The sequence below is a fragment of the Scyliorhinus canicula genome, chromosome 7 (assembly GCF_902713615.1).
Source record: "Scyliorhinus canicula chromosome 7, sScyCan1.1, whole genome shotgun sequence".
Taxonomy (NCBI): domain Eukaryota; kingdom Metazoa; phylum Chordata; class Chondrichthyes; order Carcharhiniformes; family Scyliorhinidae; genus Scyliorhinus; species Scyliorhinus canicula.
Window position 1 is genome coordinate 8,893,821 of NC_052152.1, and position 19,331 is coordinate 8,913,151.

At 51.4% G+C, this 19,331-nt stretch overlaps 1 protein-coding gene across 4 annotated transcripts in view; it reads right to left on the reverse strand.

Moving 5' to 3' along the window:
* The window catches only part of LOC119968723 (lysozyme C-2-like), a 71,198-nt gene that overhangs the window by 17,566 nt on the left and 34,301 nt on the right, over positions 1–19,331 (reverse strand). For all 4 annotated transcript variants that reach the window (XM_038801358.1, XM_038801359.1, XM_038801356.1 and 1 more), the window contains exon 2: positions 4,324–4,535. In XM_038801358.1, the coding sequence (XP_038657286.1) occupies positions 4,324–4,477 (154 nt within the window). In that variant the 5' untranslated portion in view covers positions 4,478–4,535. The remainder of the gene's footprint in view (positions 1–4,323; positions 4,536–19,331) is intronic.

Sequence of the window (19,331 nt, forward strand, 5' to 3'; positions counted from 1 at the left end):
GTCCACACTGTACCTGTCCACACTGTGCCTGTCCACACTGTACCTGTCCACACTGTACCTGTCCACACTGTGCCTGTCCACACTGTACCTGTCTACACTGTACCTGTCCACACTGTACCTGTCCACACTGTGCCTGTCCACACTGTGCCTGTCCACACTGCGCCTGTCCACACTGTACCTGTGCCACACTGTACCTGTCCACACTGTACCTGTGCCACACTGTACCTGTCCACACTGTACCTGTGCCACACTGTACCTGTCCGCATTGTACCTGTCCGCACTGTACCTGTCCACACTGTACCTGAGCCACACTGTACCTGAGCCACACGGTACCTGTCCACACTGTACCTGTCCACACTGTACCTGTCCACACTGCGATAGTCCACACTGTACCTGTCCACACTGTGCCTGTCCACACTGTACCTGTCCACACTGTACCTGTCCACACTGTGCCTGTCCACACTGTGCCTGTCCACACTGTACTTGTCCACACTGTACCTGTCCACACTGTACCTGTCCACACTGTACCTGTCCAACTGTACCTGTCCACGCTGTATCTGTCCACGCTGTACCTGTCCAACTGTACCTGTCCACACTGTACCTGTCCACACTGTACCTGTCCACACTGTACCTGTCCACACTGTACCTGTCCACACTGTACCTGTCCACACTGTGCCTGTCCACACTGTGCCTGTCCACACTGTACCTGTCCACACTGTACCTGTCCACACTGTACCTGTCCACACTGTACCTGTCCACACTGTACCTGTCCACACTGTACCTGTCCACACTGTACCTGTCCACACTGTACCTGTCCACACTGTACCTGTCCACACTGTACCTGCCCACACTGTGCCTGAGCCCCACTGTTCCTGTCCACACTGTACCTGTCCACACTGTACCTGTCCACACTGTACCTGTCCACACTGTACCTGTCCACACTGTACCTGTCCACACTGTACCTGTCCACACTGTGCCTGTCCACACTGTGCCTGTCCACACTGTGCCTGTCCACACTGTGCCTGTCCACACTGTACCTGTCCACACTGTGCCTGTCCACACTGTACCTGTCCACACTGTACCTGTCCACACTGTTCCTGTCCACACTGTACCTGTCCACACTGTACCTGTCCACACTGTTCCTGTCCACACTGTACCTGTCCACACTGTACCTGTCCACACTGTACCTGTCCACACTGTACCTGTCCACACTGTACCTGTCCACACTGTACCTGTCCACACTGTGCCTGTCCACACTGTACCTGCCCACACTGTGCCTGAGCCCCACTGTTCCTGTCCATACTGTACCTGTCCACACTGTGCCTGTGACACACTGTACCTGTCCACACTGTACCTGTCCAACTGTACCTGTCCACACAGTACCTGTCCACACTGTGCCTGTCCACACTGTGCCTGTCCACACTGTGCCTGTCCACACTGTACCTGTCCACACTGTGCCTGAGCCCCACTGTTCCTGTCCACACTGTGGCTGTCCACACTGTACCTGTCCACACTGTACCTGTCCACACTGTACCTGTCCACACTGTACCTGTCCACACTGTACCTGTCCACACTGTACCTGAGCCCCACTGTACCTGAGCCCCACTGTTCCTGTCCAACTGTACCTGTCCAACTGTACCTGTCCACACTGTACCTGTCCACACTGTACCTGTCCACACTGTACCTGTCCACACTGTACCTGTCCACACTGTACCTGTCCACACTGTACCTGTCCACACTGTACCTGTCCACACTGTACCTGTCCACACTGTACCTGTCCACACTGTGCCTGTCCACACTGTACCTGTCCACACTGTACATGACCACACTGTACCTGTCCACACTGTACCTGTGCCACACTGTACCTGTCCACACTGTACCTGTGCCACACTGTACCTGTCCACACTGTACCAGTGCCATACTGTACCTGTCCACACTGTACCTGTCCACACTCTACCTGTCCACACTGTACCTGTGCCACACTGTACCTGTCTACACTGTACCTGTGCCACACTGTACCTGTCCACACTGTACCTGTCCATACTGTACCTGTGCCACACTGTACCTGTCCACACTGTACCTGTCCACACTGTACCTGTCCACACTGTACCTGAGCCACACTGTACCTGAGCCACACTGTACCTGTGCCACACTGTACCTGTCCACACTGTACCTGTGCCACACTGTACCTGTGCCACACTGTACCTGTGCCACACTGTACCTGTCCACACTGTACCTGTGCCACACTGTACCTGTCCACACTGTACCTGTGCCACACTGTACCTGTCCACACTGTACCTGTGCCACACTGTACCTGTGCCACACTGTACCTGTCCACACTGTGCCTGTGCCACACGTACCTGTCCAACTGTACCTGTCCACACTGTACCTGTCAAACTGTACCTGTCCACGCTGTACCTGTCCAACAGTACCTGTCCACACTGTACCTGTCCAACTGTAACTGTCCACACTGTGCCTGTGCCACACTGTACCTGAGCCACACTGTACCTGTGCCACACTGTGCCTGTCCACACTGTACCTGAGCCACACTGTACCTGTCCACACTGCACCTGTCCACACTGTACCTGTCGACACTACGTGTAACACACTGTACCTGTCCATACTGTACCTGTCCATGCTGTACCTGTCCACGCTGTACCTGTCCACACTGTACCTATCCACACTGTATCTGTCCATACTGTACCTGTCCACACTGTACCTGTCCACACTGTACCTGTCCACACTATACCTGTCCAACTGTACCTGTCCACACTGTACCTTGCCAACTGTACCTGTCCACACTGTACCTGTCCACACTGTACCTGTCCACACTGTACCTGTCCAACTGTACCTGTCCACACTGTACCTGTCCAACTGTACCTGTCCACACTGTACCTGTCCAACTGTACCTGTCCACACTGTACCTGTCCAACTGTACCTGTCCACACTGTACCTGTCCAACTGTACCTGTCCACACTGTACCTGTCCACACTGTACCTGTGCCACACTGTACCTGTCCAACCTGTGCCTGTCCACACTGTACCTGTCCACACTGTACCTGTCCACACTGTACCTGTCCAACTGTACCTGTACACACTGTGCCTGTCCACACTGTACCTGTGCCACACTGTACCTGCCCACACTGTGCCTGTGCCACACTGTTCCTGTCCACACTGTACCTGTCCAACTGTACCTGTCCACACTGTACCTGAGCCCCACTGTTTCTGTGCTACGCTGCACCTGTCCACACTGTACCTGTCCACACTGTGCCTGTGCCACACTGTGCCTGTGCCACACTGTGCCTGTGCCACACTGTACCTGCCCACACTGTGCCTATGCCACACTGTTTCTTTCCACACTGTACCTGTCCACACTGTACCTGTCCACACTGTACCTGTCCACACTGTGCCTGTGCCACACTGTACCTGAGCCACACTGTACCTGTGCCACACTGTCCGTGTCCACACTGTACGTGTCCACACTGTACCTGTGCCACACTGTACCTGTGCCACACTGTACCTGTGCCACACTGTACCTGTCTACACTGTGCCTGTCCACGCTGTACCTGTCCACACTGTACCTGTCCACACTGTACCTGTCCATACTGTACCTGTCCACACTGTACCTGTCCACACTGTACCTGTCTACACTGTACCTGTCTACACTGTGCCTGTCCACGCTGTACCTGTCCACACTGTACCTGTCCACACTGTACCTGTCCACACTGTACCTGTGCCACACTGTACCTGTCCAACTGTACCTGTCCACACTGTACCTGTCCACACTGTACCTGTCCACACTCTACCTGTGCCCCACTGTGCCTGTCCACACTGTACCTGTCCACACTGTACCTGTCCAACTGTACCTGTCCACACTCTACCTGTGCCCCACTGTGCCTGTCCACACTGTACCTGTCCACACTGTACCTGTCCACACTGTACCTGTCCGCACTGTGCCTGTCGAACTGTGTCTGTCCTTTCCCCAGGGCTGGGGTATAACATTCCCACATTCCTTTAAATCTCTAAGCCCAGGAATTGCGCAGATCGGGAGAAAAGTAAGTCTGTTTCCAACACTTTTCCCCTATTCCCCACACCCCACCTCACCTTTCCTGGGATACCGTTCGGTCACCTGACCCAAGCTGACATCTCTGAATGTTCTGGGAACTGTGGCCTTTGTGATCTGTACCAACTCAGTCCTACACCACACTCTGCATTTACTCTCTAATCCAGTGACAGGAGCCTGTGACCTTAAATTGTCCCCAGTGTGGGAGGCAGCGAGGCAAGCACTCGGCTCTGATAATAAAACTAATGCGGTGAGACTCACAGTGTCCCACGCTCTTGTAATGGTCATTTAATCCACTGCCCTGGAAAATCCGGGCAAGTTCACATTTTTCGTAGACTCTGCCACTTGTGGCCTGAAGCAGGAGACTGAGAACCAGCAGAGTTTTCATTGGCACAGACTGGAGTCTGGAGTCCATTCCGCCCTTTTACCGGAATACTGTGTCCAGCTCACAACAAAGTTCCTCGAAGGTGAATCTGGAATAGAACAAAAGGAAGAAAATGCTTTTTCAACAACCTGGTGTCCCGCTCCTTTAACAATACAGGGAAAGGAAGAAAAAGGGTTGGGAAGCAGGACAGATTCATTAAATCACTCCCCCCCCCCCCCCCCCCCCCCCCCCCCTCCCTCCCACCCACTCTCTTTCTGAAGCTAAGACCAGCCTCATGTGTTCCGCCAGCCTCTCACTGCTCTGCTCAGATCACACATTCTGAACAAGTGGGGCTGAGCTGTTAAAGAACATAGTCAGGAACAATAACATAATAATAATAATCTTTATTGTCACAAGTAGGCTTACATTAACACTGCAAAGAAGTTACTGTGAAAAGCCCCAAGTCGCCATATTCCGGCGCCTGTTCGGGTACACGGAGGGGGAATTCAGAATGTCCAATTCACCCAACAAGCACGTCTTTCAAGACTTGTGGGAGGAAACCGGAGCACCCGGAGGAAACCCACGCAGACACCGGGAGAACGTGCAGACTCCGCACAGACAGTGACCCAAGCCGACTAGGAGCTTTTCACAGTACCTTCATTGCACAACCTGGGACTCTGGAGCTGTGAAGCAACAGTGCTACCCACTGTGCTACCTTGCCACCCACAAACGCTCCAGCAGATGAGTCAAACGGAGGTTTATTTATAACTATAAGATGAGGCCGCAACATGGCAAACAGCACATCGGTCCCAACTGGGACTAGCGTTCATGCCGGTCCCAATCCAGGCCAGCTTTTGAGGGTTGATACCATGAGCCCCAGACATAGGTCTCCATCCGTCAGTGGGGGAGCCCTTAACCACGAGGACCATGAGATCAACCGGTCATCCCCATGGGTCTTGTGAGGGTTATTACATCCCTCGCCCTGAAGTCAGACGGCCCCTCTGTTGCTGGATGCAGAGGTTGTCTCATTCGCCCCTTTCCCTGCGATGGTGCTTCCAACAGCTGTGGGGCTGGGTCGGGGGTTGTGGAATGCATCGGGGAATGTCCGTTTTCACTCCAACCGTCAGAGGAGTCCTGTCGGAGGTCCGTCTCTGACCATGCTGTCGGCCGAAAGTATTGAGGATCCCGTATCCATATCTGTTGCAGAGTCTTCCATCTCATGCGAGCCTGGGTCTAGGTCTTGGGGAGTTGTGCTCCCTGGCTCAGGGATGGTAGGCAAAGGGGATGAGGGACTGATTTGTGTGGCGGGCTGATTCTAGAGCCTGCTCCCTTTCAGAAGGTCCACATGTTTGTGTACACTCCGTGCTCGGGTTTTGACTAAACAGGAGACAGGTCCTGCCTTCTCCACCATGGTCCCGGTATCGACTTGGGGGGGGCGTCCTCAAAATTCCGGATGTATGCTGTGCCCCTTGGCACAGCCGCCTCTGCCCTGCTCCCAGTGATGTGGAGATGCCGGCGTGGGACTGGGCTGAGCACAGTAAGAAGTCTTACAACACCAGGTTAAAGCCCAACAGGTTTGTTTCAAACACTAGCTTTCCGAGCGCAGCTCCTTCCTTCCATTCACCTGAGGAAGGAGCTGCGCTCCGAAAGCTCGTGTTTGAAACAAACCTGTTGGACTTTAACCTGGTGTTGTAAGACTTCTTACTCTGCTCCCAGTGGTCATGAAACCCATTCTGCAGGTCTTGCTTGTTCTCCACCTTTCCACCAAGGGTGGGAAACAGCAAGCTGAGACGGGTTCGAACCATCGGTCTATCAACAGCTCTGCCGGCGTTACACCAGCCATCACACACGGCGTGGCCCGATAATTCAATAAAAAACCTGCCAGTTTTATTTTGAGTGGGCATCAAACAAGAGCGGAAACACTGACCCATACACTCAGCTCCTGCTGCTCGGTTGCAAATTCTTACAATTCTTCTGGAAGTCTCCCTGCAGACCCCCCCCCCCCCCCCCCCCCCCCCCCCATGTCGGACGACAAGGTGCAATTTTACCCCTGTAAACCTTTGAGTCCCGATGCGATTTTGTGAGGCTGCGACATGTCTATTAAATTAAGTGCTGTCATAACTTTGTCCGCTATAGCGGGGACGTGGGTGGCGGTGGGGGGCGGGGGGTGACTGGAGTGGGAGTCGACTAAGGGGATAAATATGCTCAATCTGTGCGCCAGGGTGACATTCATGTGCTGCCAACATCAATGCACATTGCTGAATCCTGACCAAAGCTATCACTTTGTCTTCTTTGAAGAGGCTAAGTGCTTGCGGTCCGTGTTATTGCGGAATGACATCCATAAACGTACTGGTGAAACTTTTTCACTCCAAAGATCACATGTTTGATGCGTAGACTATCGGCCCCTCTGTCCGATGGGACAGCACTGCCCGATGCCATATGGGCAGGTATCGGTGGTTTTAAAGGGTCATAGGGCATCAGCAGCCTGTAGGATAATAGTTGGTGCTTTACTTTGGCAAATGCCTCTCATGGCACCTTACATGCCCATTTCTGGCCCTGCTTTAAGAGTGCATGTCGAGGCACCAGTATGGTTGCCAGATGTAAAATATAGTGAGCCAGCCCGAGGAATGTCTTTAACTCTGTCGCATTCTCTGGCGTTGGGGCCCACTTGATAACACCGACTTTCTCTTCTACCAGCTGCGACCCGTCTCTGTCAACCCGATATCCCAGGTATATTCCTTCCCTTGCCTTGAAGACACTTGACTATTTTCAGCTTCACCCAAGTTTCGGAGTTTAACCTGGTTATGGAAACGTTCAGAATTGGCTGGCCAGCTTTTTCTGCCATGGCTGATCTTCAAGCCACCCCCCACCACGTACAGGGGAGGTGGTGGCGTAGTGGTATTGTCACTGGACTAGTAATCTAGAGACCCTGGATATTGATCTGGGGACCTGGGTTTGAATCCCACCACGGCAGGAGGTGGAATTTAAACTCAATAAAGTATCTGGAATTAAAAGTCTAATGATGACCATGAAACCATTTTTGATAGTCATAAACACCTATTTGGTTCACGAATGTCATTCAGGGAAGGGAATCGGCCGTCCTTACCTGGTATGGTCTAGTCTACATGTAACTCCAGACCCACAGTAATGTGGTTGACTCTTAAATGGTCTAGAAAGCAACTCAGTTGTATTCAACCAGTACAAAAACACAAAAAAAGAATGAAACGGGATGGATATTCAATCCCTCCACCCCCGATGAACAGTGGCAGCCGTGTGTACCATCTACAAAATGCACAGCGGTAACTCACCAAGGTTACTTAGGCAGCACCTTCCAAACCCACGACCACTACCATCTGGAAGGACAAGAGCAGCAGATACCTGGGAACCCCACCACCTGGAGGTTCCCCTCCAAGTCACTCACCGTCCTGACTTGGAAATATATCGCCGCTCCTTCACTGTCACTGGGTCAAAATCCTGGATCTCCCTCCCTAACAGCACAGTGGGTGTATCTACACCACATCGACTACAGCTGTTCAAAGGGGGCAGCTAAATGTTGGCATAACCAGCGATGCCCGCATCCCAGAAATGAATTTTTTTTCCCCATGCACTCCCAATGTCCTCGATTCTCTTGAGAGGCCGAGAGGGGGCTGGTTTAGCTCACCAGGCTAAATCGCTGGCTTTTAAAGCAGACCAAGCAGGCCAGGAGCACGGTTCGATTCCCATACCAGCCTCCCCGGATAGGCGCCGGAATGTGGCGACTAGGGGCTTTTCACAGTAACTTCATTGAAGCCTACTCGTGACAATAAGCGATTTTCATTTTTCATTTTCATTTTCATATCTCTCTATCCCAGCCTTAAATATATTCAGGAAAGGAGCATCCACTTGCCTCTCGAGTTGAGAATTCCAAAGATTCACAGCACTTTGCGTGAAGCAATTTCTCCTCGTCTCATTCCCAAGGGCGGGATTCTCCCCTACCCGGCAGGGCGAGGGGTCCCGATGCCGAGGAGTGGTGTGAACCACTCCAGCATCGGGCCGTCCGGAAGGTGCAGAATAACAACATAAGAACATAAGAACTAGGAGCAGGAGTAGGCCATCTGGCCCCTCGAGCCTGCTCCGCCATTCAATTAGATCATGGCTGATCTTTTGTGGACTCAGCTCCACTTTCCGGCCCGAACACCATAACCCTTAATCCCTTTATTCTTCAAAAACTATCTATCTTTACCTTAAAAACATGTAATGAAGGAGCCTCAACTGCTTCACTGGGCAAGGAATTCCATAGATTCACAACCCTTTGGGTGAAGAAGTTCCTCCTAAACTCAGTCCTAAATCTACTTCCCCTTATTTTGAGGCTATGCCCCCTAGTTCTGCTGTCACCCGCCAGTGGAAACAACCTGCCCGCATCTATCCTATCTATTCCCTTCATAATTTTAAATGTTTCTATAAGATCCCCCCTCATCCTTCTAAATTCCAACGAGTACAGTCCCAGTCTACTTAACTTCTCCTCATAATCCAACCCCTTCAGCTCTGGGATTAACCTAGTGAATCTCCTCTGCACACCCTCCAGCGCCAGTACGTCCTTTCTCAAGTAAGGAGACCAAAACTGAACACAATACTCCAGGTGTGGCCGCACTAACACCTTATACAATTGCAACATAACCTCCCTAGTCTTAAACTCCATCCCTCTAGCAATGAAGGACAAAATTCCATTTGCCTTCTTAATCACCTGTTGCACTTGTAAACCAACCTTCTGTGACTCATGCATTAGCACACCCAAGTCTCTCTGAACAGCGGCATGCTTTAATATTTTATCGTTTAAATAATAATCCCGTTTGCTGTTATTCCTACCAAAATGGATAACCTCACATTTGTCAACATTGTATTCCATCTGCCAGACCCGAGCCCATTCACTTAACCTATCCAAATTCCTCTGCAGACTTCCAGTATCCTCTGCACTTTTCGCTTTACCACTCATCTTAGTGTCATCTTCAAACTTGGACACATTGCCCTTGGTCCCCAACTCCAAATCATCAATGTAAATTGTGAACAATTGTGGGCCCAACACGGATCCCTGAGGGACACCACTAGCTACTGATTGCCAACCAGAGAAACACCCATTTATCCCAACTCTTTGCTTTCTATTAATTAACCAATCCTCTATCCATGCTACTACTTTACCCTTAATGCCATGCATCTTTATCTTATGCAGCAACCTTTTCTGTGGCACCTTGTCAAAGGCTTTCTGGAAATCCAGATATACCACATTCATTGGCTCCCCGTTATCTACTGCACTGCTAATGTCCTCAAAAAATTCCACTAAATTAGTTAGGCATGACCTTCCTTTAACGAACCCATGCTGCGTCTGCCCAATGGGACAATTTCTATCCAGATGCCTCGCAATTTCTTCCTTGATGATAGATTCCAGCATCTTCCCTATTACCGAAGTTAAACTCACTGGCCTATAATTTCCTGCTTTCTGCCTACCTCCTTTTTTAAACAGTGGCGCACGTTTGCTAATTTCCAATCCACCGGGACCACCCCAGAGTCTAGTGAATTTCGGTAAATTATCACTAGTGCATCTGCAGGGCAGCACGGTGGCGCAGTGGGTTAGCGCTGTGGCCTCACGGCGCCGAGGTCCCAGGTTCGATCCCGGCTCTGGGTCACTGTCCGTGTGGAGTTTGCACGTTCTCCCCGTGTTTGCGTGGTTTTCACCCCCACAACCCAAAAATGTGCAAGCTAGGTGGATTGGCCACACTAAATTGCCCATTAATTGGAAAAAATAATAATTGGGTACTCTAAAATTTAAAAATAAAAATAAATAAATGCTTGACTAGTGAATCTGCAATTTCCCTAGCCATCTCTTTTAGCACTCTGGGATGCATTCCATCAGGTCCAGGAGACTTGTCTACCTTTAGCCCCATTAGCTTGCCCATCACTCCCTCCTTAGTGATAACAATCCTCTCAAGGTCCTCACCTGTCATAGCCTCATTTCTATCAGTCGCTGGCATGTTATTTGTGTCTTCCACTGTGAAGACCGACCCAAAAAACCTGTTCAGTTCCTCAGCCATTTCCTCATTTCCCATTATTAAAACTCCCTTTTCATCCTCTAAAGGACCAATATTTACCTTAGCCACTCTTTTTTGTCTTATATATTTGTAAAAACTTTTACTGTCTGTTTTTATATTCTGAGCAAGTTTACTCTCATACTCTATCTTACTCTTCTTTATAGCTTTTTTAGTAGCTTTCTGTTGCCCCCTAAAGATTTCCCAGTCCTCTAATCTCCCAGCAATCTTTGCCACTTTATATGCTTTTTCCTTCAATTTGATACTCTCCCTTATTTCCTTAGATATCCACGGTCGATTTTCCCTCTTTCTTCCGTCCTTCCTTTTTGTTGGTATAAACCTTTGCTGAGCACTGTGAAAAATCGCTTGGAAGGTTCTCCACTGTTCCTCAACTGTTCCACCATAAAGTCTTAGCTCCCAGTCTACCTTAGCTAGTTCTTCTCTCATCCCCTTGTAATCTCCTTTGTTTAAACACAAAACACTAGTATTTGATTTTACTTTCTCACCCTCCATCTGTATTTTAAATTCCACCATATTGTGATCGCTCCTTCCGAGAGGATCCCTAACTATGAGATCATGAATCAATCCTGTCTCATTACACAGGACAAGATCTAGGACCGCTTGTTCCCTCGTAGGTTCCATTACATACTGTTCTAGGAAACTATCGCGGATACATTCTATAAACTCCTCCTCACGGTTGCCTTGACCGACCTGGTTAAACCAATCGACATGTAGATTAAAATCCCCCATGATAACTGCTGTACCATTTCTACATGCATCAGTTATTTCTTTGTTTATTGCCTGCCCCACCATCTCGTTACTATTTGGTGGCCGATAGACTACTCCTATCAGTGACTTTTTCGCCTTACTATTCCTGATTTCCACCCAAATGGATTCAACCTTATCCTCCATAGCACCGATGTCATCCCTTACTATTGCCCGGATGTCATCCTTAAATAACAGAGCAACACCACCTCACTTACCATCCACTCTGTCCTTCCGAATAGTTTGATACCCTCGGATATTTAACTCCCAGTCGTGACCATCCTTTAACCATGTTTCAGTAATGGCCACTAAATCATAGTCATTTACGATGATTTGTGCCACCAACTCATTTACTTTATTCCGAATACTACGAGCATTCAGGTAAAGTACACTTATGTTGGTTTTTTTACCTCTGTTTTGAATCTTAACATCTCCAGTTTTATTCCTTTTGTTAGTACTGGGCCTATTCACTGTGCTCCCCTCAGTCACTGTACCTTGTACTGTCGCCCTTATGGATTTCTGACTATGTCTTCTCTGCCTTGCACTTTTCCCCTTACTTCCTTTTGTTTCTGTCCCTGTTTTACTACCTTCCAACTTCCAGCATTGGTTCCCATCCCCCTGCCACATTAGTTTAAACCCTCCCCAACAGCTTAGAAAACACCCCCCCCTAGGACATCGGTTCCAGTCCTGCCCAAGTGCATACCGTCCGGTTTGTACTGGTCCCACCTCTCCCAGAACCGGTCCCAATGCCCCAGGAATTTGAATCCCTCCCTCTTGCACCATCTCTCGAGCCACGCATTCATCCTATCTATCCTGACATTCCTACTCTGACTAGCTCGTGGCACAGGTAGCAATCCTGAGATTACTACCTTTGGGGTCCTACTTTTTAGTTTAACTCCTAACTCCCTGAATTCCGCTTGTAGGACCTCATCCCGTTTTTTACCTATATCGTTGGTGCCTATGTGCACCACGACAGCTGGCTGTTCATCCTCCCCCCCCCAGAATATCCTGCAGCCGCTCCGAGACATCCTTGACCCTTGCACCAGGGAGGCAACATACCATCCTGGAGTCTCGATTGCGTCCACAGAACCGCCTGTCTATTCCCCTTACGATCGAGTCCCCTATCACTATAGCCCTGCCATTTTTCTTCCTGCCCTGCTGTGCAGCAGAGCCAGCCACGGTGCCATGAACCTGGCTGCTGCTGCCTTCCCCTGGTGAGCCATCTCCCTCAACAGTATCCAAAGCGGTATATCTGTTTTGCAGGGAGATGACCGCAGGGGACACCTGCACTGCCTTCCTACTCTTGCTCTTTCTTTTGGTCACCCATTTTCTATCTCCCTCAGTAACCTTCACCTGCGGTGTGACCAACTCGCTAAACGTGCTATCCACGACCTCCTCAGCATCGCGGATGCTCCAAAGTGAGACCATCCGCAGCTCCAGAGCCGTCAAGCGGTCTAACAAGAGCTGCAACTGAACACACTTCTTGCACGTGAAGGAGCCAGGGACAGTGGACGTGTCCCTAAGCTCCCACATCGCACACGAGGAGCATGACACGGGTCTGGGATCTCCTGCCATGTCTTAAACCCTTGGTAAACTTAAACAACTAGAATTTCAAAATAAAAATAAATAAATTAGACAATGAAAAGAAAAAGAGAGACTACTTACCAGTCACTTACCACGGTTAAAAAGCACCTCCTTACACTCTGCACCGAATTACCTCACTGCACCAAATTACCAAGTTTAAATCTCCCACTCTGTATGAGTCTCACTCCGGATGTGCTCCTGGAAAAGTGCTCGCTTACTGTGTGCTCCTCCGCACTTTCAGGGGCTAGGCCTGGTGCAGGATTGTGGTGATGGGGGCGGTGGGGATGGGAATTTGTGGAAAGTCATGTGTTGGAGACATACTAAAGAGTACACGCGATGTGCCAGATCTTCAAGTTACAGGACAAAAGATAATGTCCGAGCCCTCAATGTTCTACATTCTATCATTGACTCAATATCCTGCTCAAGATAGAATATCATGTCCCAGCTCTAACTACTCACAGTTTAAATATTACAGTGGCATCATGTGTTGCTAACCGGTGAAATATAAGATATTAAATACAGCAGTGCCTATTCTCTTTACTGTACTGTAGTTCTTAAATAGAAACATCTCCAGCTAAGGACCTCTGCCTATTGAAGCACATTAGATAATGTTCATAGAATTATACAATCCATACAGTGCATAAGGAGAGCATTCAGCCCACTGTGTCTGCACCAACCCTCCGAAAGAGCACCCTACCTAGGCCCATTCCCCTTCCCTATTTTGGAAGGTTTGTCATGGCTATGGCGGCCCAGTAGCACAGTGGTTAGCACTGTTGCTTCACAGCTCCAGGGTCCCAGGATCGATTCACGGCTTGGATCACTGTCTGTGTGGAGTCTGCACATTCCCCCGGTGTCTGTGTGGGTTTCCTCCGGTTTCCTCCCACAGTCCAAAGCTGTGCAGGTTAGGGGGATTGGGCATGCTAAATTGTCCTTAGGTTAGGTGGGGTTGCTGGGTTACGGGATAGGGAGGAGGTGTGGGCTTAAGTAGGTTGCTCTTTCCAAGAGCCGGTGCAGTCTCGATGGGCTGATTGGCCTCCTTCTGCACTGTAAATTCTATGATTCTATGAGTGGTGTCCTGGAAGCGACACCGGTGGGACTGGTCAATATCTCCGCCCCCAACTGGGGCGTCGCAGACTTTATCAAAAAGACCATGGCAGAAATCCCCAATGGAGACTGCCACTGACTGATGATGGGAGAGATTTCAACTGTGTACACGACCCACGAGGGAGAAATCCAGCCCCAGTGCAGGGAAACAATCGGCCATTGCGAGAGAACTGAGAGCCTTTATAGAGCAGGTGGGGGGGGGAGTGGACCCATGAAGGTTCACACACCCGAGGGAGAGGGAGTTCCCATTGTTCTCCCAGGTCCATAAGAACAAAGAACGAAGGAACACAAACAAGCCCTTCGGCCCTCCAAGTCTCTACCGATCATGATACCACCCTTGGCCAAAGCCCTCAGCACTTCCTAGTGCCATATCCCTCTTTAACCATCATAGAGCATAGAACAGTACAGCCCTTTCGGCCCTCGATGTTGTGCCGAGCAATGATCACCCTACTCAAACCCACGTATCCCAACAACCCTCCCCCCCCCCTTCTTTAACCTTACTTTTTCGGACACTACGGGCAATTTAGCATGGCCAATCCACCTAACCTGCACATCTTTGGACTGTGGGAGGAAACCGGAGCACCCGGAGGAAACCCACGCACACACGGGGAGGACGTGCAGACTCCTCACAGACAGTGACCCAGCCGGGAACCGAACCTGGGACCTTGGAGCTGTGAAGCATTTATACTAACCACCATGCTACCGTGCTGCCCATCCTATCCATATATTTGTTGAGATGCCTTTTGAATGCTGTTAATGTACCTGCTTCCGCAACCTCCCCTGGCAACGTGTTGCAGGCACTCACTGATGTGTTGGGTATGCTAGGTCTGCAAGGACTGCGTTTACCAAAGCAGTGAGAGAGACAGGCTTCCAACACTTGGAGAAATGCAACACTATTTTATTGAACTACCAGCTGTTAAACATACTTAGACTGTGGGTTGACACGATGCTGAGCTGACTGGAGACCTGAGGCTAACCTGACCAGACTATCTTAGTACCACATGGTGGATGGTCGCGTGGTTGCTCACGGGCTCTGGCTGTCTCAGAGGCTGCATCCCAAGAGAGCGGGAAAACTAGTGCCCCTTAGCTTTATAGTGGCCGTGTCCTGTCTGGTGATTGGCTGCTGTGTAATGTGTGTTCATTGGTCATCCTGTGTGTCAATCAATATCTGTCTGTGCACCATCATATACTTGTGTGTATATTATGACATCTACCCCCTTTTTAGAAATGTGTATATGTCAATAAATAGTGAGTATGTGAATGTGCCTGACTATGTACAAAGTATGTGAGCGTATTTACATGACTAGGAACCTGACTATAGACAAAAAATATGAACGTATTTACATGGGTAGGTGTCTAGTGCAGATCGAGTGCATATAACAAATTATAAAGAACAATATGTACAGGAGAGTAAAGGAAGAATAAGGCAACAAAACATTCAGTCTATAAATTCAGTCTCTGTGGCGGGTGACGAATTCTGGGTGACCATCTCAAGGGTGGGTCAGGGGCCGCCTGCACTGGAACGGGCGGAGCTGCATCGACTGTAGAGGGTGGCAAAAGAAGAGGCAGACCGATGGCCTCTTGGAAGGGTGTGTCCTGAGGATGCATCAGGCGAGGCGGGACATCACGTTTAGGTGGCGAGCGTGGAAGCAGCCGCAGTGCCCGCCTATTACACCGAAGAAAAGAACCATCATACATGCGAACTAGAAATGATCTGGGGGCCACTTGCTTGACCATCACAGCTGTGGCAGACCAGCCACCGTCAGGGAGCTGAACACGAACTTGGTCAGCAGGGACGAGAGCAGGGAGATCCGTGGCGTGGACATCATACGCCAACTTGCATTGGGCCCAAGATAGTTACATTCTTTGCAGGACCGGAAAGGCGTCAAGGTCCGGGATGTAGATAGCCAGCACCGTCGTCCATAGTGTGCGGTTCATTAGCAGCTGTGCTGGGGACAGGCCAGCGGACAAGGGAGTCGCCCTGTAGGCTAACAGCGCTAGGTTAAAATCTGAACCCGAATGAGCCGCTTTACACAACAGTCGCTTAACAATGTGTACCCCCTTTTCAGCTTTCCCATTTGATTGGGGGTAGTGGGGGCTCGAGGTGACGTGCGTGAAATTGTACCGTCGGGCAAAATCGGTCCACTCCTGACTGCAGAAGCCCGGGCCATTATCAGTCATGACCGTGAGTGGAATGCCATGATGGGCAAAGGTCTCTTTGCACACCCTGATGACTGTTGCTGATGTGAGGTCATGCAGTCTGACCACCTTGGGGTAGTTAGAGAAATAATCCACAATGAGGACGTAGTCCCGGCCTTTTGTGTGGAAGAGATCAATGCCAACCGTGGTCCATGGATACGACACCAGTTCATGCGGCTGCAAAGTCTCTTTCGGCTGAGCGGGCAGGAACCGTTGGTACGTTGGGCAATTTAGAACAGAGTTGGCGATGTCCTGATTGATGCCAGGCCAGTACACTGCCTCTCGGGCTCGCCGGCGACACTTTTCCACCCCCAGGTGACCCTCATGTTCCTGGCCAAGGATGAGCTCTCATAAACTTTGCCCATGAACCTTAAACCCATGCCCCCTAGTGGCTGACCCCTCCACTTTGGGAAAGAGCACCTGCCCATCCACTCTATCCATGCCCCTCATAATCTTGTAGACCTCTATCAGCTCGCCCCCTCAACCTCCGTCATTTTAATGAAAACAGACCAAGCCTATTTAGTCTCTCTGCAGACCAGGCAACACCCTCCAGACCAGGCAACACCTTCCAGACCAGGCAACATCCTCCAGACCAGGCAACATCCTCCAGACCAGGCAACATCCTCCAGACCAGGGAACACCCTCCAGACCAGGGAACATCCTCCAGACCAGGCAACACCCTCCAGACCAGGCAACACCTTCCAGACCAGGCAACATCCTCCAGACCAGGCAACATCCTCCAGACCAGGGAACATCCTCCAGACCAGGGAACACCCTCCAGACCAGGCAACACCCTCCAGACCAGGCAACACCCTCCAGACCAGGCAACACCCTCCAGACCAGGCAACACCTTCCAGACCAGGCAACACCCTCCAGACCAGGCAACACCCTCCAGACCAGGCAACACCTTCCAGACCAGGCAACATCCTCCAGACCAGGCAACATCCTCCAGACCAGGCAACATCCTCCAGACCAGGAAACACCCTCCAGACCAGGCAACACCCTCCAGACCAGGCAACACCCTCCAGACCAGGCAACACCCTCCAGACCAGGCAACACCTTCCAGACCAGGCAACATCCTCCAGACCAGGCAACATCCTCCAGACCAGGCAACATCCTCCAGACCAGGCAACACCCTCCAGACCAGGCAACAACCTCCAGACCAGGCAACACCCTCCAGATCAGGCAACACCTTCCAGACCAGGCAACACCCTCCAGACCAGGCAACACCCTCCAGATCAGGCAACACCTTCCAGACCAGGCAACACCCTCCAGACCAGGCAACACCCTCCAGACCAGGCAACACCCTCCAGACCAGGCAACACCCTCCAGACCAGGCAACACCCTCCAGACCAGGCAACATTCTCCAGACCAGGCAACATCCTCCAGACCAGGCAACATCCTCCAGACCAGGCAACACCTTCCAGATCAGGCAACATCCTCCAGACCAGGCAACACCCTCCAGACCAGGCAACACCCTCCAGATCAGGCAACACCCTCCAGATCAGGCAACACCTTCCAGACCAGGCAACACCTTCCAGATCAGGCAACATCCTCCAGACCAGGCAACACCTTCCAGATCAGGCAACATCCTCCAGACCAGGCAACATCCTCCAGACCAGGCAACACCCTCCAGACCAGGCAACACCCTCCAGACCAGGCAACACCCTCCAGACCAGGCAACACCCTCCAGACCAGGCAACACCCTCCAGACCAGGGAACACCCTCCAGACCAGGCAACATCCTCCAGACCAGGCAACACCCTCCAGACCAGGCAACATTCTCCAGACCAGGCAACACCCTCCAGACCAGGCAACACCTTCCAGACCAGGCAACACCTTCCAGACCAGGCAACACCCTCCAGACCAGACAACACCTTCCAGACCAGGCAACACCCTCCAGACCAGGCAACACCCTCCAGACCAGGGAACACCCTCCAGACCAGACAACATCCTCCAGACCAGACAACATCCTCCAGACCAGACAACATCCTCCAGACCAGGCAACACCCTCCAGACCAGGCAACATCCTCCAGACCAGGCAACACCTTCCAGACCAGGCAACACCTTCCAGACCAGGCAACACCCTCCAGACCAGGCAACATTCTCCAGACCAGGCAACACCCTCCAGACCAGGCAACACCCTCCAGACCAGGCAACATCCTCCAGACCAGGCAACATCCTCCAGACCAGGCAACACCTTCCAGACCAGGCAACATTCTCCAGACCAGGCAACACCCTCCAGACAAGGCAACACCTTCCAGACCAGGCAACACCCTCCAGACCAGACAACACCTTCCAGACCAGACAACACCCTCCAGACCAGGGAACACCCTCCAGACCAGGCAACATCCTCCAGACCAGGCAACATCCTCCAGACCAGGCAACATCCTCCAGACCAGGCAACATCCTCCAGACCAGGCAACATCCTCCAGACCAGGCAACATCCTCCAGACCAGGCAACATCCTCCAGACCAGGCAACACCTTCCAGTCCAGGCAACATTCTCCAGACCAGGCAACATTCTCCAGACCAGGCAACATTCTCCAGACCAGGCAACATTCTCCAGACCAGGCAACACCTTCCAGACCAGGCAACACCCTCCAGACCAGGGAACACCCTCCAGACCAGGCAACACCCTCCTGACCAGGCAACACCCTCCAGACCAGGCAACATTCTCCAGACCAGGCAACACCCTCCAGACCAGGGAACACCCTCCAGACCAGGCAACATCCTCCAGACCAGGCAACACCCTCCAGACCTGGCAACATTCTCCAGACCAGACAACGCCTTCCAGACCAGGCAACACCCTCCAGACCAGGCAACACCCTCCAGACCAGGCAACACCTTCCAGACCAGGCAACACCCTCCAGACCAGGCAACACCCTCCAGACCAGGCAACACCTTCCAGACCAGGCAACATTCTCCAGACCAGGCAACACCCTCCAGACCAGGCAATATCCTCCAGACCAGACAACGCCTTCCAGACCAGGCAACATCCTCCAGACCAGGCAACACCCTCCAGACCAGGCAACACCTTCCAGACCAGGCAACACCCTCCAGACCAGGCAACACCTTCCAGACCAGGCAACACCTTCCAGACCAGGCAACACCTTCCAGACCAGGGAACATCCTCCAGACCAGGCAACACCCTCCTCTGTTTCCTCTCCAAAGCCTCCACATCCTTCTGGCAGTA